The sequence below is a fragment of the Cygnus atratus genome, chromosome 2, assembly GCF_013377495.2.
Source record: "Cygnus atratus isolate AKBS03 ecotype Queensland, Australia chromosome 2, CAtr_DNAZoo_HiC_assembly, whole genome shotgun sequence".
Classification (NCBI taxonomy): domain Eukaryota; kingdom Metazoa; phylum Chordata; class Aves; order Anseriformes; family Anatidae; genus Cygnus; species Cygnus atratus.
The window spans coordinates 864,182-885,340 of NC_066363.1; the positions used below are offsets into that span (position 1 = coordinate 864,182).

The 21,159-nt window shown below is 42.1% G+C and overlaps 1 protein-coding gene across 1 annotated transcript in view; it reads left to right on the forward strand.

Moving 5' to 3' along the window:
* SMARCC1 (SWI/SNF related, matrix associated, actin dependent regulator of chromatin subfamily c member 1) overlaps nucleotides 1-21,159 on the forward strand; it is an 84,650-nt gene that overhangs the window by 43,594 nt on the left and 19,897 nt on the right. Inside the window, exons 21-25 of the mRNA XM_035554519.2 lie at nucleotides 1,834-2,092; nucleotides 2,728-2,889; nucleotides 12,455-12,510; nucleotides 14,434-14,548; nucleotides 15,440-15,594. Coding sequence (XP_035410412.2) covers nucleotides 1,834-2,092; nucleotides 2,728-2,889; nucleotides 12,455-12,510; nucleotides 14,434-14,548; nucleotides 15,440-15,594 — 747 coding nt within the window. The remainder of the gene's footprint in view (nucleotides 1-1,833; nucleotides 2,093-2,727; nucleotides 2,890-12,454; nucleotides 12,511-14,433; nucleotides 14,549-15,439; nucleotides 15,595-21,159) is intronic.

The window sequence follows — 21,159 nt, forward strand, 5'->3', positions numbered from 1 at the left end:
AGTGGGTAGACAAAGACACACAACTTGAGATGGAATTAGGGAAAGTGAAATTAACGTTGAACATCAAATAAATGCTTCCCCGTGAGTATGACCTAGTGAACTGAGAGCTTGATTTCTTTAAGCACTGGGGCAAGATGTGAAGGAGGTCAGGCGAACGGTTTATAAGCAGTTAGGGACCGTTGATCACTGCGGTATTGAGCGGGCTGTCCAACGTGGCTTGTCCTTTGTTCATTCCCAAGCCAAAGTATTCTTTCTGTGCAGCTGTTAAAACCCCTCTCTTTGTCTAGTTTGTGGTCTGCAACAGTTCCTGTATTGTTCTTTCCATCCAGCTAGGCTCTGCTGGAGCACAGCCTTCCCTCCTTCCCTTACTCTGCTGCTTGCCCATTTAATCTTACACCCCGTGTTTTGGGGCCGGAGTGGGGAACCAGTGGCCTTCTGAAGGTATACTGGGGATTGCTTCCTCCTCCTCTACCCAATTTAAATAATGAGGTTTTTGAGAGAAATACAAGACTTCAGCAAGGTAAAGCTTAAACCACTTCCAGGTCATTTTTCCCAAGCTGGCTTTCAACATCCACGATGTGCCCAAGTGCATAAGTAAAAAGCAAGTTGACTTCAATGCCAACTCCATTCAATTTGAAATTCAGATGGGATCTGTGACTCAAGGAAACAGGTGTTTACTGTTCATATGCAGCCTCTAGTATTAAATATTTTCAGAAGACTTCTGATAGGCCTTTGTTTGAGTTTGCTGATTTGTTTGTTTTTTCTTGTTTTGTTTGTTTAACTTAATAGGTCTAGAAATCAAATTGTTTTTTACGCTTTCCTAGGTGACTTTACCATTAATCATATCAATAATGTAAAAGTTGTTTAGGATACTTAAACTCTAATTTTATGCTATCCGAATGCTTAAATAACTAAGGTAATTTTCAACAACAACAAAATCTTCTGAAGGATAATATTGTATTAGGCTACCCCTTTTTTTATGGTACTAATTTATTAGTGGTTTTTTTTTTTGAAAACTAATGCAGAATCTTCGGTATCTCGTATTCATTAAATTGTTTGAGGCTTGGCTGAAGTAACTTCAAAAGTGACTGGAATTAAGAATTACAAATCTTTGATTTAATCTGGAAGGTCCTTAATTTATCAGGTGTCTTAACTGCATAATAACAATTTCTTAACTTGAATACTTGCTGAGAGTCAGACTGGGTAGTAGTTTCTAGAAAGCCGATCTCTTTTCACTTCATGATGCAGAATATATTTTCCTTTTTTCCTTGGTGTGTTGTTTTGATGCCCTTTTGTTTTCATAACATGTGCTGGATGTAAAAAATGGACTTCATCGTCATATATAGTACAAGTGAAATAAATACTGTTCCTGCCTCAAAGAGCTTGGTGGTTTAAGACATTAATGAGGGAACACGAGAATGCTATCAGGGGGAGTACTTAGGAGAATTAAAAAAATTTGGTGAGGCTTTGTAGGATAAGCAGACTATTTCTCTGTAAAGTTTTACATATGAATACGAAATGGGGAAAATGCTAACTATTCAAATCTTACTCTTAAATCCAAAATCTTCCGACAGTTCTCTTTGGTATAGTAACGGAATAAAACTTGTGTAATGCTCTCTGTAGCTTAAGTTTAACTCATGTGCCAGCAAGATGTGTGTTCTTCTTCTGCGGAAGAATTCCGCAACCAAAAAAATTAGGATTTAAATAGTTGTTTGATTCTGTTGTTGTTGCATCACCAGAATAACTAGTATCAAAAGTCTTTTTGCATAAAGAAGTTCTTGGTTTTTTTTCCAGATTAGCTAATGTGTATACCACAATCTTCATCTTTTACAGGCTCTGGAGATGTACAAAGATGACTGGAACAAAGTCTCGGAGCACGTTGGGAGCCGCACCCAGGATGAGTGCATTCTCCATTTTCTGAGGCTTCCTATCGAAGACCCGTATTTGGAGAACTCCGATGCATCTCTCGGCCCGCTGGCTTACCAGCCCGTTCCTTTCAGCCAATCTGGCAATCCAGTGATGAGTACCGTTGCTTTTCTGGCATCAGTGGTGGATCCCCGGGTGGCATCAGCTGCAGCAAAGGCTGCATTAGGTATGAGTTTGCCCCGGAAGTTTTTTTTCACCTTGTCTGTACAACGTTCTGCTCTGTCAGCCTGCTCTTAGGATCAACTGTTTCTAGAGGATCGATAATAAGTTCTGCAGGTCTGCTAATACCCAGTTTTGCGTTCTGTTGTTACCGAAACCATCAGTTTACAGACAAGCTAGAATAACTCCTAAAAGCCACTGAATATCTGCAGAGGGCTTGCATCCCCCCTTCTATGCTTCTATAAGTAGTAATAGATTGCAAGCACTGCCCTGTAGTTGGTGTTATCGTGACCGCTGTCATTAGTTTAGCTCTTAAAAAATGCACAATGCTAAAGCTCTAGTTTTTGTCTTTTTGCTTGTGTTGAAATTATCAGCCACGGTTATATCCCGTAAGAAACTCAATGAAATTGTTCCTTTTACTTTTTTCTTTATTTTTGCATGTAAAAAGCATTTTATATAACTGGGAGGAGAATCTCTTCTACCTGATTTGAGAGAGAAAATTACCTAATGTGAAAAGAAGGAACTTATATTTGAGAATGCATTTTGTCACAAGATTTACCTGCATGCTTCTTTGAGAAAATTGTAACTTACAGTTTGCTGTAAAACACATGCAATATAACATATCTGTGTAATTTTTAACAGAGGAGTTTTCCCGAGTCAGAGAGGAAGTACCGCTGGAGCTAGTTGAAGCTCATGTAAAGAAAGTACAGGAAGCAGCACGAGCCTCTGGGAAGGTGGATCCAACGTACGGACTGGAGAGCAGTTGCATTGCTGGAACAGGTCCAGATGAGCCGGAGAAAATCGGTAGGCTTGTCCGTCCGTTCTGTGTTTTGCAGAAATATCTGCAAATCAGATTTTGGCAGGCACTTTCTTCTGACTTGTAATAAACCTTAAGTTCTCCTCCAATGAGAGATGGGAATGGTGGTAAGGAGTGTGTGTGACAGGTCATTCCACTTCTACTCTCTGCGGATTATTAACTCTTGACAATGAATTAATGAACTTAGGGCCGGCTTTAGTTTCAGCTGTTTGTTTTTCTGCTGCTGGCTAAGTGAAAATGCCATTGCTTGGGATGTATACAAGTCGAATGGGCAAAAATACCAGAGTGGAAGATTTCATGCCAGTTCCACGAGCATGAGAGCAGTTGAATGATGATGGCTTTCTAGCATAATAGTTATGGTAGAGCAAACAGAGGTTTATTGGCTGTTTGTGCTCCAGCTGAGCCTGTAATGTTCTGTCACACCTTTTGGCAACTAATTTTAGTGTAAGTATTGTACAGGGTACACTGCTAAGTGGTGGCAGCAGAAGGGCAGCTTTTTATTAAGAGGTGAACTGGTACGTGGTGGTTCTTGGCTCTGGCTGTTGTATGTTACACTGCATACTAACAAGCTCTTGTTTTGGTGTTCAGCTTCAACTAAACTATATTCTATGGTATTCAGCAGATACTCTGATATAAAGTCTGTTATCTGCAACTTTGACACTTGCAAATTATTCGTTACTATGGTGAGTAAAAGTGTATCTTGCTGCAACTCCCTATAAAGCTTTGTACAACCCCATTCCGTCTCTGTTTTGGCTCTTCTACAGCAGTGAAATGAGTGCAGAGGGACATTTTGCTGCATACCTGCTAACTTTCTCAGAGGCTTTCATCCTCCTGCGTTTGGTACAGATCTACCAGCTTGTCAGTACATCTTAATTTTTCTCTCCATCGTTGTTGGCTGCTGTTTTCTTCAGCTTACCACAAGCTGTTTTGGAGAGTTTAGTGACTGCATATTTAAATGCCACTGTAGCTTTGGATAAAACTGAATGGAATGTAATCTGGGTTGACTGGGAGGTTTGGTTTGGGCTGTGCTTGTGTCTCCCGTACTTGACCTGCTGTCACCCCGTGCAGAGGCATGAGCAAGGTGCGTGCTGTAAGATGGGACCGCGAGGGACCTGTGTGTTCCAGTTCTGTTCAGTTACCCACTGCTAGCAATACAGCTGAAGATGCAGGACTACTATTTTATGGTACTTAGTGTCCAATGCAGAACTACACTTTTAAATAAGATTTAAAAGTAGCTTGTAACTCATTAATGTGTTTCTTAAATGGAAAAAAAATTAAGAGGCCACTCAATCCTCCTCATCTTTTTTTAGTCCTATGCTCAGTGGGACAGCCTTGATGTCAGGCAGCTTGGTGCTTTGGAAAGAGGTGGAGAACATGCTGGAAAGGAAACACTGGCATCTGGAGTATCTGCAATGCTCTGCACAAAACTGTCAAAAAGCATCAAAGCTCTGTTGAAAGTTCAAGGGGGCTGGTTTTATTTTCAAGTCTACTATGAAACAAATCTAGGTGTTAACTCCATCTGAGACTAGGTTTAATGTGATGACTACTTTAAAGTAAACTTAGCTTAGGCTTATACATACATATTTTTTTTTCTGCTGTGGCTCTGTTAAACTCTTCCCTGTTCTCTGAGTACAGGTTTCACTGTAGTATGCACATTAAGGACCCCTGTATCATGTATGCTTCTTTAAGTCTTAATTCTTAATCCTGCAGCACAGTTGTGGAAGTTTATCATCGACATCATTAGTTATATTGCTAGTCTGGCAGCCCTTTCTTTAGGAGAATTTGCACACAAGTTGCAAATAGAAATTCTGAAGTGCTTGTCATTTAATATGGGGAGTCGGAGGGCAGATGACCATAACACGATTATTTCTGAATGAGCTGTGTGGTGAGTTCTATAAGTAATACTGTCCTGTTATAGCTAATGCGATTTGTATTGGGCTGTGACTAATGGAATAAATTAGGACAACAGCAGATGGTTCTCCCTGGGGGAGCTGCTCAGCAAGAGTGAACTGGGTCACTCCGCAGTCTGCAGCGCCTTCCACCTCCAAAACAGCTTTGCACTGGAGGGCGTAGGGGAATCCATGGCTTGCACGTGCAGAGGTGTGTTGGATGTTGAAGTGCAGCGTTGTGGTGCGTAACTGCTGAAATGGAGCCGTTTGGCATGACTAGACCCGAGGTATTGTATCTAAATGTCACCACAGAGAACTAAAAATATCTACGGAGGGTTCCATACTGTAATTAAAGCTCATCAGTTGGTATATTTTAGAAATAAAATTATACCATAGCTCTGCAATCTTTTGAAAGCTCTTAATATTGGTGAATTGTAGGCAGTGTGGAATGTGAAAGGGGAAAATGGGACTGGAAGGGATTCCTGGAGCTTACATTAATATCCAAGAATCTCATTCTTGTCCTTGTTGTTAAAATTTCTCAAGGCTGATGATGGTTCTTTTTAAATTAATGTTGTAAAGCTTCGGTAGAATTAAGGATGGACTCAAGTGGGTCAGATTCTGTGATAAGCTTGACAGGTACTGTCTTTTAGTTTCCAAGATGCTACCGCAGCTGTGGGTTAGAATGCAATGGAGAAGATGCCCTGCGTTTGTTTTATTGAGTGAACTGAGGAGAGCAAACAAAGGAGCCTGTTCTCCAGGCCAAGGATTAAGCTCCAGAGAAGGGGAATATTTAGTGCACCTGTGGTGCGTAGTATCCCTCTTAGGTCTTCACTGAGTATGTGTGCTTTCTTAATAACTTTCCAAAGGTGATTAACTACATTGCCTGCATATATGTGCATTGAATTAGGCACAGGGGAGTCTCTGAAGTGCCTGTGTTGGAGGCAGTTACTCGTGGATTTTAGGTCTTACTCTAACAAGTATTTCACTGGAAGCATTTCCACTGGCACAAGTGTGTGGAGGCCTCCAGCTGTAGCTCATCTGTGACAGCAGACACTGGGGGGATGGTGGTCTGATTTAGGGGCTCCACTACAATTGTAAGCGACTTAAACAGATGATTAAATTCAATGCTTTATGGACGATCGTGTAATGTTCTCAAATACATATAGCAGAAAACACAAGTATACATACACAGAAGAAGCTGTTTTACTTCATTTTTGGCAGGATGATTTCTCATGCGGTCCCTAGGGTGTGCTTTCACTCTGAAATAACGCACACATTACTGAGACAGACACTGAACAGTTCATTCCCTTTGCATATGTGCAGGTGCCTGTAAGCTAGCTCCGTGCCGTTGGAGAATTGAGCCCATCAATCCCCTTGTGATGGACTCACACAGCTTCGTGAATCTGGAATTCCTTCTCCGTGGCAGCCCGCGGAGCCGTCGCGCTGTCTGTGCGCGAGCTGCCTGGAGCGGCTCTGAGGAGGCTCTGAGTCCTGACTTAATTTGGAAGATATAAATTATGGTTTAGATGGTAACATATTTATCACGTTCAGACCCTGGATTTTTCTACAGCTATGGTATATTTCTCTCAATTAAATATTAATATGCAAGCCTGACTTCTGACAAGTTGCACGTGTTGCCTTTTTGAAAACAAAGGGGAAGGGATGCCTCGCGCGCAGCTTTAAGCTGGCTGCTGAGCTGAATCTCCTGCTGGTGCTCTGCATTCGTATGTAGGGCTTGGCTTACTGTTCTTCTAGCGACAACAGAGGTTACTTATCTGCGTGTGCTGCAAGTGTCTGCTTGCTGGTGATGCAGTAAATTACGACAGTGGAAATTTTTTAGTTTCCCTTGCTGACCTAAAGTCAGTGTAACTTCTCTGTAAAGTCACTGGGCTTCATCAGAAGGCAGTTATAAATTCTTCATGTATTAGAAAACAGGCCCCCCGTTCTTGGAGATAACATGCAAAACAGAACAAGTTGCCATAGAGCAGCAAATATTTGCTGCTTCAGGTTTGAAGAAGGGCATGGAGAGGCAGTGCTTTCTCCTCTGCAGGTGCTTTCTTCCTCTAGAAAGATGCCTTGTGGTGTCTTGTAACCATCTGCCTGCTGTTGATTTAAGAAATACCATTAATTTCTTTTCCCACATCCTGCAAGGTTCAAGGTATGATACCAAACCTGGTAAAGAGTGTTAAAGAGCATCACCGGTGCCCTGTAAAAGGGATTATTGGGTCTTAAAGTTCTCTTCTTCTTTTGTATTAGGAACATGTATCTCTAAGTAATCAATCCTCGTTTTCATTGTCAGTTATGCTTTCATTACCTCATGCAATTATGTAGTTGTGTTTTTAACCTCTTTCAATCATTAAGGTGTTTGTATCTCACTGAAATGCAGGAGTAATTTCTGTCATTCTCATGCAGAGGGTCAGAAATGTGGTGGGTTTTTTAGATCTTTTCATACTTGAATTCAAAATTAATTTTTATGGAGCTGTAATTGTTTAGAGGTACTTCCAGCAGCCTGTAAGCTAGAAGCAAAAACCTGCTTGGATCCAGATAAACTTATTTAATGCCAAAACTAATAATCGATAGCTTTTTTTTCCTACTACATGTAGTATTTCAGCACGGTCTCCTCTGTGTACAAGCACGGAATGGCTTATGCCAGTGGGAACTGCAGAGGCGTAGCGCTGTCACCGCAGATAGCGGCTTGCTAGCTAATAGAAGAGAACAGTTTTCAAAAGCCATTGACTGCAACCTGCCTAAAGCTGTCATCCTGATTTTAAAATAACATTTTATCTTATAGCCAGGACTCAAAAACCTAAGCTAAATCAGGATGCTCACAACAATCTTACTGTCACACACACACACCTTCTAACTCTTTCTGTAGCTGGATGTGTCCCTCTGCAATACAGAAGCGTGCTGAGCTTAGGGAAGAGTTTGTTAGATGTATTATGAGGCAGGGGAGAGTCGAAGGGCACTTCTCTTACTGAGGGATGCTGTATGTGCTTTTTTTTTTTGAGATTTTTTTTAAAGGTCGGGGGAAAAGAGTTTGCCCTCTTAGGGTGCGCGTTTGCCTTGGGATGGCTTCTGTGGCAGTAGTCACTCAACAATGGTTACTGTGGTCTGCAAGTAAAAAAATAAATGCCTAATAAAACTTGCCGCAGTACGCATAGGGATTTAACAGCAAATGCCTTCAACCCCATGGTAATGCTTGATGGGTAGCACGTTGTAAACCTCCACAAACTCATCCTGTGCTGGTATCTTTGCTTGCTGCAGGGAATCACACGTTGTTAGTCGCTGCTCCTCTTTATCTCGGGACTGGAAACCTTGATGTGCATCGTAATCAGAAAACCGAAACCACCACCCCAAGCTGATCTTAGGGTAGAAAGGGAATTCAGTCCTATCTAACAGACCCAAGAACAAACTGACTTTTTGGATAGAGCAGGAAGGTTTGTGTCTTACAGGCCTTGACTTTATGGCATTCTTAGGAGCAGCTTGCACAATTGTTACCTCCAGCTTTCTATCAAATGTGACCGGGAATGTGTATGTAGCAAGGAGTGTTGTCATCCATTTGGTGGTCCTGAGCAAATCGTGTGCAGTTGCGTGACAAGAACTTCATAGTAATTTTTTTCCCCTCTGGCAGACTATAAAGGTGAAGCTGCAGGTTTGTGGGGACTGCTCAGACTGGAAACCCTTGGCAGGTGAGAGCAGCAAGGTGGTACGGGGTGCTGAGACTTGAGTCCAACCTGAGGAACCTGAGCTACAGGTTCTCATCTTCCAGAATAGCAAACAAACTGTCACATTATGAGCTTGTAAGACAGACATCTCCTCTTTTCCACTTAAAATTGTCCACAAACTGGAGCTTTTCTAGCATGCTTCACTGTAAGTTTTGTATGATTCTGAGCCTCAGAACTGCTCCGTTCCTCCCTGAGTTTAAGTTCTGCATTGTTCATACTGACCTTTTTTCTTTCAATTACACTGTATCCTGATGGTAGGAATCATGGATCATAAAATCACAGAATGGTCTGGGTTGTAAGGGACCTTAAAGATCATGTAATTTCAACCCTGTGCTGTGCCCAGGGCCCGCTGCCCCCAGCCCCATCCAGCCTGGCCTTGGGCACTGCCAGGGATGGGGCACCCACAGCTCCTGGGGGCAGCCTGCGCCAGGCCTCGCCGCCCTCACTGTGACAGATTTTGAGTATCTAACCTAAATCTGTCGTCTTTTAGCTTAAAGCCGTCACCCCGTGTCCTATCCCTACACCCCCTGCCCAAGAGTCCCTCCCCAGCCCTCCTGCAGCCCCTGCAGGCACTGAAGGCCGCTGTGAGGTCTCCCCGCAGCCTTCTCTTCTCCAGGCTGAACAACCCCAACTCCCTCGGCCTCTCCTCACACCAAAGCTGCACCAGCCCCTTGATCATATTTGGGGCCTCCTCTGGACTCATTCTAGTGTGTCTGTGTCCTTCCATGTGAAGTTCTTGGTGTCTGAGCTAAGTTGCACCAGAAATGAAAACTTCTATACTCCTGTGCAGTGCATTCCTGGTTTGAGCTCATGGTCTTTCACTGCACTAAACCAAGCACACTTGGTATGTTCTGCACTTTGCCTCTCCTTTTTTTTGCTGTAAAAAAGCTTTCTCTTTAGTTTACCAGGAGGAATGACACTTTTAAGCACAGGTTGGAGCTCTACTTCTTGGCTTGAAGTAGCTGGCTGAGAAAATCCAACCTAGGTACTCCCTGTGTTGTTATTAGGTCACCAAATCCTAACTCGGAGTTACAACTTCAGAGAAGGTGTGTCCCTGTCCACCATGAATTGAGTTATGGTGGCAGATACTTCAGACAAGTAGGTTTTTCTGCTTTAAACAAGCCAAGAGGAAAATCATCACCTCTGTCAGACATTTTACAATATTTCTTCTTATGTATGGAAGGGGCTCTTGTAAAAACTTTTCTACAGAACTATTGCTGTTGAAGGAAAAACATTTTGTGCATCTGTTTTGCTTCAATGTAGCACATGGGAATTCCCAGTAAAGTAAGGGTTACAGAAAATGAGCACCCTTACACCAACCAATGTCTTCAGAAGCTTAGAGATGGATAAAGGCTTTTCACCAGATTTATACTGGTATGGCAGCGTGTGCTGGAGCCAGTGATCTAAGTAAGCTCCCTTTTTAATGCCTCCATACGTTAAATTTCACTGGCATCCAGTCTTTTAGGTCTGAGGTCCTAGACAAGGAGTACAGGGTTGTGCTGAAGTTTCCCTCTTGTTTGTTCTTACAGAACATCTGGGTGCTGCAAACAGATCGGTGTTTCTTGGTCTAGTAAACAATCCGTATGGGAAAATATTGGGAAATAATAGTACATTATTCAGACTCCTTCGTGGTATTTGCTGTCAATGCATTTGTTATCCTCTTATCCTGAAGAGGCTTGCTTTCGTTAGCAGGAGTGTTTATTTAAATGTTCTATAAAGGAATAAATGAGCGAACCAAAGGCTAGCACCAGAAGGTCTGTCCTAAGGACAGGAATATATCAACTGCTGTTAAAACACTCTCTTTCCAGGTGCACGCATCCAGCACATGGTAACATTACTGCTGTAGCGCTGACAGGAGATGGATTTTTTTTCTTTTGTCTCATTTCAGTCTCACTTGCATACCAGTTAGGCTATTATCTCCCTTAGTAGGTGCCAAAATTAGAAGGGATGATAACTGGTCAGCTGTTACTCAGACAGCAGTCTGTAACTCAAGGGGGCCTGGCTCTGTTTTGGCAGAACCCTTCAGATGTCTCTGTTGTGGCTGTTTGAATGCCACACAGACAGTAAATGGGAGGTTATTAGCTTGAAGAGCTCGGTCTCATCAGCCAAAAACCAAAATGAGCAACAGCAGGAAGCATGTAGTCGTGTATCGAAGCTGAGGCCGGGCACTCAGAAGGTGCTTGTGGTCAAGGTCAGGTTTTTCTGGGTGTCTGGGAAACTCATTTTGGGTTCAAAATATGAAGAATGTGTAAGAGGCAGTGGGTGGCGTCCAGACCCACACATCCACGGCAGTGAGAAACCTGCCAAGTGTCCAGATGGTTCATATTACGTGCTTCTAGCTTCTTGGACAACGCTATTGTCTTCTTTGGTGTTAGCACTGAAGGCACATGCTAGCTCCGCTTTTTCAGGGCATCTTGGAAAATATGTTCTTTAAAAAGCTGGGACCGTTGTTATCTTGCTCCGTACCAAACCAACAACCAGCTCTTATGCTCAGATGCGATGCGTGGCTTGTTGAGTGCCTAGCTGGGAAGCTGCAGTTGGGCTTTTAAGGACTTGTTGTAATAGTGTTTTTTTTTTTTTTTCTCAGAAAGTGAATAAAGCGTTTGGGTTTAACTCGGATCCCTTCATTGATCCATTCTTCAGTGCAAACCCACAAGCATTGCTCTCATTTCAGCTGAGGAGAAAGCAAGGGAATGAATGATTAAGGCCTGAGTGAGAGGATTGTCCACAAACATCTATCGTAGGACACCTTTTTGGACCGGTTTCTTTGACTTAAGCATCATTGTTCAGTTCCGATTCACTGGGACCTGTAGTTCTACATCGCATGTGAAATACCTGGAAAATCTGTTAGATTGCCCGTGACCACATGCCGTGCCTGGCATCAAGTGCTAACTGGCAGTAACAAGATATTTAGCCTCGTGGGCTCTGTGCCACTCCCCTTTTGGTAACTCGTGTGATGTAGGAGCTCTAAAACATCTTCATTCATCTAAATGTGTTTCTGAGGGCTTGAATACTTCTCAGAGTGCTCTGGGGAGAAACATGCTTTGAGGAAAGCTTCGGGTCGAGCCGTACCTGAGAACCCGGCGCTCATGGTGTTGGTGCAGAGAGCAGCAGGTACCAAGGATGCGAAACAGGGCACGGTGCTGGGTTTCATGCCAGAACCACCAAGGAGAAGAATTGCTCACTGCCTTGACCTCCAGCGCTTTTTGGGGCGGAAAATAGCAAGAGGTGCTTAGTGTTTAACAACAGTGTCAGCTTTAACAAATTGGCTGGGACTCGGTATTACTTTGGCGTTGAATAATTATTTTAAAGTCTGCTTTGGCAAACTTCAGCACCAAACTCTGGTATTTTCACCACCTGCAAAATGCAATTTAGATCTTCAGTTGACCTGCAACATGCGACAGTGCTGCTGGGTGGACCTTTCATCAAAAGCAGCTCAGGGGATCTTGTGCTAAGGAGGAATTACAAGTCTGGCAGCACTGTAATTGAGGTTAATCATGCAGCTGACAACCATCTACGGAATCAAATTGGCTGTATTGGGAAAAACATTTTATAATACTTTGACTTACCAATGGGAATTACTATGCGACTTGAACACTGCAGAGCTGTACATTATACTGTTCTTTATGTAACTAAGATAGATTTGGGGGTTTCTCCCTGTGTGGGTAAATTGGGTGTTTGAGTAGAGCACAGATAACTTAATGCTTTGTCCTTCTTGTTGGACTATAAATAAAAGCCTGTTAAATTTAAATTTGCAAGTAAACTTGATTTTTAAAGTAAGATTAGTGTAATAGAATTTGGTTTTCCAGGAATTCAGTGCTGTCTGGGCTTTCTTTATAAACCACTGTCAGTAGAGAACAGAAAATTTTAGTTAACTCTGAAATAAGTATAATAAATGGATGTTGTGGCAATTCTAAATATTTTATTTATATTCTCAGATGGAGCTGAAGAAGAAAAAATGGAAGCAGAAACAGATGGGCAGCAGTCTGAGAAGGTAAGCTTAGTTCAGCATACTGTTTCTGAAAAGATACTTCTGATACTTATAGATATGAATTACTAAATTCTAAAGTGTCTGCTTAAAAAAAAAAGGTAGATGGCGGTGTGCTGGTCGGTTCTTAGTGAACAGTATTCCATAACAGTTTCCAGTCTTCCTAGTACTTCGTTTTCTAATCACATAGTCACATAGAGATGTTTCTTGTGCTGGACAAATGGCTGGCATGTTTTTTCCTAGTCCTGAGGGGAAAAAAAAAAAAAGGGTTGGGACTGGAAGGAAATGTAAAGCAGGCAATATCAAACTAATTGTAGAGACTTAAGCTGCAGAAGGACATTGGTTTGTTGCGGTTCATGACTTGTAGTGGTCTAAAGCAAGTATCACTTTGAAGTCTTGCCCTAGAAAAGTTTGTCTTGTGGCAAATTGCCTTTCCAAAGTTGAATACAGCTTTCAGCTCCGTCAAGATCAGAGGGATCAGGGCTTTCCTGGAAACTGGTGAGTTGTTTGGAGTCCTTGCAGTATTTGGCAACCATTTTTGAGTAGCTTGTGTGGAGCTGAACAGACGACCTGAATGATTATTAGCTATTGTCACAACTCTCCAGTGGCAATGCGAGTTACGTCTGTTCAGTCTGTGTGATCACTTGCGGCTTTGGCTGTTTCTGGAACCGTTCTCAGTTCCACGGATGTGGGCAAATGAGGTCTGATGAAATGGTGTCTGTAACTGAGCTGGTCAGTAGAACTCCTCTTCACGAGAAGTCTGTGTTAAATTTTGTTTACAGGTGTGTGTAGTATGTGCTTTTGATGTTAGGTGTGATGCAGCCTGCCAATAAAGATCAGATTAGAAATTAATTCCTTCAACCTGTTGATAATGCTTACAAGAAAGCGAGTGTTTGAGGGGGGAGTTTTATAACATCGTGTCTACAAATGCAGTACCTCTTTTCAGATGGTCAACAGTAATGTCGCTGGCTGTGATTGTTCCTGACCTAAACTGCAATTAAAACTAATATGCTGGAATTCAAACATCACTCTGCTAAATAAATAGTGGTAGGCACTTATCTCATCTGCAACAGCAGATGGTATTTCTGTGTTGCGTGCTTCATCAAAGGCATGAGATAAAGTGACGTATGTGTTTCTGTCTGCAGTCTTGGTATTACTTCTCACTCTGGTCTCAGATAGTTCTTACACTGTCTTTCTGATAGTCAGGTACGTTTAGGTAGATGCAAATATAGAAGACTTCTTGGTTAGAGCTTGAAAAGATGCTTTGTTCTTTAAATCAGAATAAATGAGAAACATTTGGGTCAGTTTGGATTATTCCCAAGGGGAAAATTATATTTCCAGTCCTATGCATGAAGCTGCCGCCGATTTTATGAATACTATCGTAAGGCACCTAGATTTTTAACAAATATCTTTACTTTACTTCTACTTTGCAACCATTAGTCTTTCTCACCAGTTCCTGGACAGAAGCACCCTCCTGCAATGTGTAATTCAGTTGTAGTGTTTATTGCCACGAGATGCTGTTGTGACCATGAGAATTCGGAGGTGATGCGTGTATTGCTGAATACTGTATGAATTGTTGACGTAGCATGGAAAAGATAGGAGACTGGTGCACAAACTACCAGAATAAATGGTGACAGCATGGGGAGTGGAAGATGTTCTTACCCGTCATCTTACTTCACGTACCTTTCACGTACCAGATGAAGCATTTTACCTGGTTTACTGAATCTGGTAGATTTCCATCCAGTATGGCAGTTGCTTTGTCTGTTCAGGTTGTGGGTACGATTGTCAAAATGGGCTTAAGTAGAAGTCAGCCTTTAAAACTTAATCTCTTCCTTTATGGTAGTGAATTAATTTGAAAGCTATAAACCAAGTTAACATTGAATGTCTTGTATAGCTCTCATTCTCCAAGCAATCCTTCATCCCATTTAGGTTGAAAACAAAGTGGAGAGTGAAATTGAGGAAGGTGATAAAGCACAAGAAGGAGAAAATGAGAGAAACCCAGAAAAAGAACAAGATAGTGAAGTGACTGCAGACACCAAGACAGGTAATGATTCCCAGCTGTTCCTCAAGCTGTGTTAGCTTTAATAGCCTTCCTCTAAAGTTGTTGGAATAGACTATAAACTCAACTGTGGCAGAAATATTTTGTCTTGCACATCAGGCTGCTTCATGGTTCAGTAGTAAATATTCTCGTTTAATTTCACTGAAAAGCTCAAGCACTAAATTCTTTCCTGAACTCATTTTAGACCTAAGCTGAGCTTTCTTTCATTGTCTGTTGTGACTGGGTGAAGAAATTGCAATGGCAAAGTGAGTATAGGTCACAAATTCTTTTCTTCTGCCTGCATTACACACCATTTGATCATTTTTGATGCAAAGAAATGGGACCGCTCACTTCTATGCTTATAAGATAATGTGCTAGCTCAATTTCCCTGTGAAGTGATGTGAAGCCTTTATTTTGACAGGTTGGCAAGTACCATTTTTTTCCTACATAAGACGTTACTCTTGTTATTTATTTTTGACACGTTCCCCTTGTACCTGGTGGATACGTTGTTCTTTACTGGAGCTTGCAATCAGTATTTTAGCACCAGGTAAAACAAGACATGCTTGGATTCACATATAAAAGTAGAGGTAATAATGGAGTTGATTTGGAAATGCAGCTACAAGCGTTTTAATGAAAATAAGCTGATGGCAGAAGATGAATTGACAGGATGAAAACTGAAAACGTTTAAACTTGCTGTATTTGTTGGATCAGATCCTTTAAAATTGTTCCCACGTCAGCATTTGGACGAGTAGCAGTAGTGTTACAGAGGAATGTGACTGTGTGGATGAATGGATTTGTCTGGCCAATAGCAGTGCGTGAAGTGCAATTCCTGTCCTGAGTGATATTGTTAACAAAGGGAGAATGCACATAACAAACGTGGCGGGAAATCTCTTTCAGAAGAAAAGGAGACAGAAGAGAACAAGGAGAACGTTGATGCAAGCAAAGACAAAGAAAATGAGGCTGGGAAGAAGAAAGTGGAACATGAAATCTCAGAAGGAAACGTAGCTACAGCTGCAGCTGCTGCTCTTGCCTCAGCTGCCACCAAAGCAAAGGTTTGTTTTATGCAAATATGCGTTGGCTTGATTTCCAGCTCATGTTACAGCTGTTTTTAAAATGGTCCTTTGTTCCAGATCTGTGGAATTTCATGTTCTGATCTCTAATACCTTGAAAGACCGCATGTCATCTTGAATTTATTCTGCTTGAACTACGAAGTGAAATTGTGTATAATTTAATTTAGGCTGCTATTTGTATGTTTATGAAGCCAATGAACATCCATAAGAAAGAGCCCCAAAACTTTTGTCAACTTTTGTAAAGACTTTTCTCTGCTCAGTAGGTCTGGTTGTAATGTTGAAGGCGTAGATCTGGATGGCAGCACCCTTATGTTGCCTTTCTTGCTGTGCCAGTCCATTCTGTGGCCTTCACACAAGCCCTCTGTACTTGGATCCTTTGTCTGTAACAACAATGTGATGCTCAATTCCAGCGTTATAATTTGTTTTATAGACAACTTGATGATATTTGTGTTAAGAGGTGCTGTGTGTCTGTTAATGATAGACAAAAACATGCTTTTAAACTTCTGTTTGTCTGGAGTCTCTTAATGAGCTGTGGTTTGAATCAGTGTTCTGTCTAGTAGCTTTTCGTTACCCTGTAATTACTAATTGCATGCTGTCCTTTGTTCCTTCTCTTTTTGCAGGAACCAGACTGCCTTTACTTCTTTCAGAAAATCTTTTTCTAAATCTGTTTTCTCTTCATATTTTTGGGGACTCACATTTTAGTTTGGGTTTCTTACTGCTTTGGGATTCAGTGCCATATTCCATAGCATTCCATCTACTTTATGGATACCAAAAAGCAAAGCATGGATTGTATTTATTCCTGATGGATTTCCAGAACATAATGGTGGGCATAATGAGGTGTTGTATGTGTTGCACTGACTTTCCAGTCTGATTTTTTTTTTGCCCCTTGAACTTTAGACCTATTTTTCCCAGATGCATCATCTATATTGAGGAAGTATGATAGATGTTGTTGAAATAATACAATCCTTCCTTTATGAATCCATGAGACTGAGGATATTTTTAGTTGGCTACCTTTCAAACTAGTTTCTAAAATCAAAAGCTGCATGAATTAACATTGCCCTTGTAGCCTTTTTCAACCTAAATGATTCTGTGATTCCATGATTTTCAGCCATGTTTTGTTTTAAAGTGTGGAATTTAATCTCTTATTTGGAGAAAGAAGACTTCCATAAAATAAAAATGATATCCTACTTTCCTTCCTTTGGTGATAATGAGTGCTAGAGGGAGAAGGGACTTTGCTAATGGCAATTTTCATTATGATAATACTAATATTCTAGAAGTATTTTAGCTTTATATTACAGGAAATAATATAATTAGGATGTTCACACTTAGAGTAGAATTCAGGTTCAATAGGGATTTCTCTTTCCACTTGCATTTAAAAACCCAGACAATATTTAGGCTTTCAGTGAGCTGTATCTTGTCTGAGAAAGTAATTCAGTTCTTCGTATTAAACTGAAGACCTGGTCATGTGAAGAGCTGTTAGAGTTATTTTCCTTGTGATTTTATATTGGAGGAATATTGAAGTTAGCTTCTAAGGAGAAACAAGGGTCAAGGGCAGGCATTTGAAGTTGTTTTTCTTTTGAGATAAGTAGCTTTACCAGTGAGTTCTGTTTGAGAAATGATATCCAGTGAATGTGCTCATCTGGGGGAGAGGCTCTGTATTCCTACACGTAGAACAAAGCAAGAATTTTAAATGCATTTTTACAGGTTATGGCTTTGGTACAAACATTATTAGAATTATTTAAGACCCTTTTCCTCCTTTTCTTCTTGGATTCTTAAATCAATGTAAGCTCTTCTTCCTTTCTGCACATAAGTCTTGCGGTTTCACACCCGTAGGTAGCTCAGCACCACCGTGCCATCATACTCTCGCTCCCTCCCCTCCTCAGGAGAAAATATGAAAAAATGCTCATGGGTCGGAATAAGAACAGGGAGATTGTTCACCAGTTAGCACTGTGCGCAAAACAGACTTGGCATAGGATGACTGTTACTGCTCCCCCCAGACCCCCTGCTCCTGCGGGGGCTCCTCTCCATGGGCTGCAGCTCCGGCCCGGGGCCTGCTCCTGCGGGGGCTCTCCATGGGCCGCAGCCTCCTCCAGGCCACATCCACCTGCTCCACCGGGGGCTCCTCCACGGGCTGCAGCGTGGAGATCTGCTCCATGTGGGACCCATGGGTGCAGGGGGACAGCCTGCTCCACCTCTCCACAGGCCGCAGGGGAACTGCTGCTGCGTGCCTGGAGCACCTCCTGCCTCCTGCTGCACTCACCGGGGGCTGCAGGGCCGGTTCTCTTATTTCTCACTCTTCTCTCCCATCTGCTTTTTTTTCCCCTCCCTTTCTCCAGTCTGTTCTCCCAGAGGCACAACCAGCATCTCTCATGGCTTGGCTCTTTGATCTGACACAGGGCAGCTGCTGGGCTTAGCTCACAGAGGCCCCCCCCCCGTAGTCTTCCCCACTACCAAAACCTTGCCATATCAACCCAACACAGTAAGTAGCCCATGACAGAAAATGCCTTCTGTCCTGCGGACTGCTGTCGACTTCTGTCCAGTTGTGTGCCCTTCTGCTGTAGCTGTTGGACCATCACTTACACTGCCAAAAAAGACCGTTCTGTTCATAACGTGACCTGCATGGCAGAGACCATATGGCTTCTGAATTTCTGTTTTGAGATAGTTGCGATCGAGTACATCTTTTCTAGAAGCTGCTGATCTCAAAACTGCCAGTGATGCAAATCCCCCTATAATTATCCAGAAGTTTTTCCGTGGGTGGTTAACTTTGCTGTTAAGCTTTATTTCTAGTCTGGTGCACTTCAGCCACTATTGTACCACTGCAGCGCTTTTCTACTGAATTAAAAAGTCTTTGGTTAGCAACCGCTTGTTCCACATGTAGGTATTCAGAAATGTGAAATTCAGCAATAGGATAGACGCTGTTACTAAAATTATTTCTCCTTATTTTTGGGAAGCTACATCATGTCTTCTGCTTATAGGCAAATCCAATTGTCTTTAATTGGTTCCTTTTTGCTGCTGCTCTGGAAACTTGGTGTAGAACCTTCATCTCATGCTTGAACATATGCAGGACAGGATTTAGCAGTTTTTCTCCTTGTGTGCCGTGGTTTAGATAAAGATGGCAAATGCACAGAACTATTTCTTCTGATGCATTTGCAAAAGACAGAGCCCTCTGGGCCTCAAAACAAAAGTGAGGTGAAGCACCTGGTCTCCTTTCACAAAATAGAGGAGGGGAGGGAGAAGAAATAATTTTCTCTGCCTGTTGCAGTTCCAACTAATCTTCTGCATGTGGATGAGAGGATGTCACGCTCCCTGTGATGTGTTGCAAGGACACTATCTGTTTTCCAGGCGTCTTGTGCTCTGGTTTTCCAGTTGCATGTACCCGTTGTCACACTCTTGCTGTGATTAGCCCCTTTCCTAACTGAAGCAGGGGTTAAAAAGATCAGGGCGTTATGTGTTATGTTATGTGCATTTGCTGGGCCTGTAGCTAGTCTTGCGATTCCTCCTCAAGAGGAATTCACTCAAAAGGAATTTGTGAGCAGAGGAAGCAGTGGGTTTTGTGGCAGTGGGCACAATCCCAGGCATGGAGGTGCTAATTGCTGTCCTTGTGTCTGGGACATGGGAAACATAAAAGATTTGTTCTGTAGAGGCGCTCAGCCGGAGGCCGGCTCTGCTGGCTTGGTGATGCTCAGCTCTTCCAGAGTGGCAGTGTCCCAGGATAATGTCATATCTTCTTTTTTGCTTTCTGTTACTTGTTAAGCACCTTGCTGCATCCATCTTATCAGACAATTTAAATCACTGTTAACTTTTATCCGTACTCTGTTTTGTAAGCTTCAGAGTTGGCAACCACTTGTTCTTTGTCCACATCAAGCCCTGAGTAATGTCAGGCTAAGGAGTGCTTTCTTCACATCTCTTCAGAACAAAATTCTGTGAGGATTTCCTTTCTAATGTGCATTTTGAGACATCTTTTACCTAATGATGTGTCTTGCTGATCTTGTTAATTTGGTTTCATTATTAAAATTACACACACCAAGTGAAGCAAAGTGACTATCAAAGGCTTTGTGTACCAACAAAGGTACTTTTGTCACTGACTTTTGTACAGATCAGTCTGCTTTACTAAGCCATATTAATTGACGTTGTACGTTGTAGTTCTGTCAGCCGTTCAATTAGTTTATTTCAGATGTGCACCATCAAGTCTGGTCAGCACTTAAGTGAGGATCCTGCTTGAATTTCACAACGGCATGCCAGCAGTTGAACTTGGGGGATTGTTCTGGTTCCCTAAAACTGGACATTACTGAGAAGGAAATTTAGTGAGTCTTGAGTGTACGGTACCAAGACTTCCTGAAGACTTGCTTTATTGTTGATGTGTTGTCATTCAACAGCGTTCATTTCCAGTAAAACATCAGTGATGGAAACAACGTGAGAGATTTGAGAAGTTCTGTTTCTGGTCAGGATTACTAGTTCTCTAATGCTGCTTTTCTCCTCAGTGTTTCTTCCAGTTCTGAGCACAGATTTGGGACACAGCCTGCTTACTATGACTCCCTGCTTGCAGGCTGAGCTGGTTGAGATCTAGCGTTTTTCTTCCCTTCTGCCCTCACCTTGCCCTTCTCAAAAGGCAGCCCGGCTGTCCCCCAGCCCTCGGATGGGTCAGGCTGGCTCTGCCTCAGCACCCTGCTCAGGAAACGTCCTGGGACTGCTGCTACAGAAACTGCCCAGCAGTGTGTGCCCATAACGGGTGTTATATTTTGAGTGTATTTTTAGTTTGAACAGTGGGCTTGTAGCAAAAGCTGGTAGAAGGCATCATTAGCATGCCTTTCACACTTGGAAAATGTGAAATGCTTTCATAGGTCGTCTTATATCTACCTATCCTATATATATTATCTATCTCTTAAGTCATGTACGTATCTGCATGTGTATGTGTTAAAGCTAAATCCTTGCGAGGAACCTGTTTGCATTTTTCTGCAGCTCTGTTTCACACTGTTTATATGCAGCTTTGCAACCTGGTTATTGAAGGAAACCAGAGGGTGGGTTTTTTTCCAGTTTTTTTCATAGATACATAGAGGTTTCTCTGCAGTCTCTGCCCTAGCCTGAGGTAGAACTGCTGCAGTAAGAAAGCTTATGATTTAGCAGTATGGTGTTGAACGTAATGGGAATATACTTAGCTAGATACATAGCTTCTAATTTAATTGAGCAAAAAAAATGTAATGGCAAAGGCATGCAAGTCATCTCAGTGCTTTTGTGGGTTTTTCCAGGTAAAAGCCTCCTGTATGAGTTCTGGTGAGTTTTTGGATGACCTGCAGCTGACTGAATATGACCTAACCCTTTGCTTCCTTATTTGCATTTCCCCTGAACATGCTCTGTTGCACATTCAGAAGGCTTTTGGGCAAAGCTGGTTTGCTTTTGAGTACTGTGCATTCACAATACACAATACATTGTGTATTTATTTAAAAGCTGAATAATCTTCCAAGGACTTTTGGTTCTGAGCACAAAGTTGATAATCTGATGCCCTGCTTTCTGTCCAGAAGTGGAACAGAATGGCTAAAGCTAGGTGCA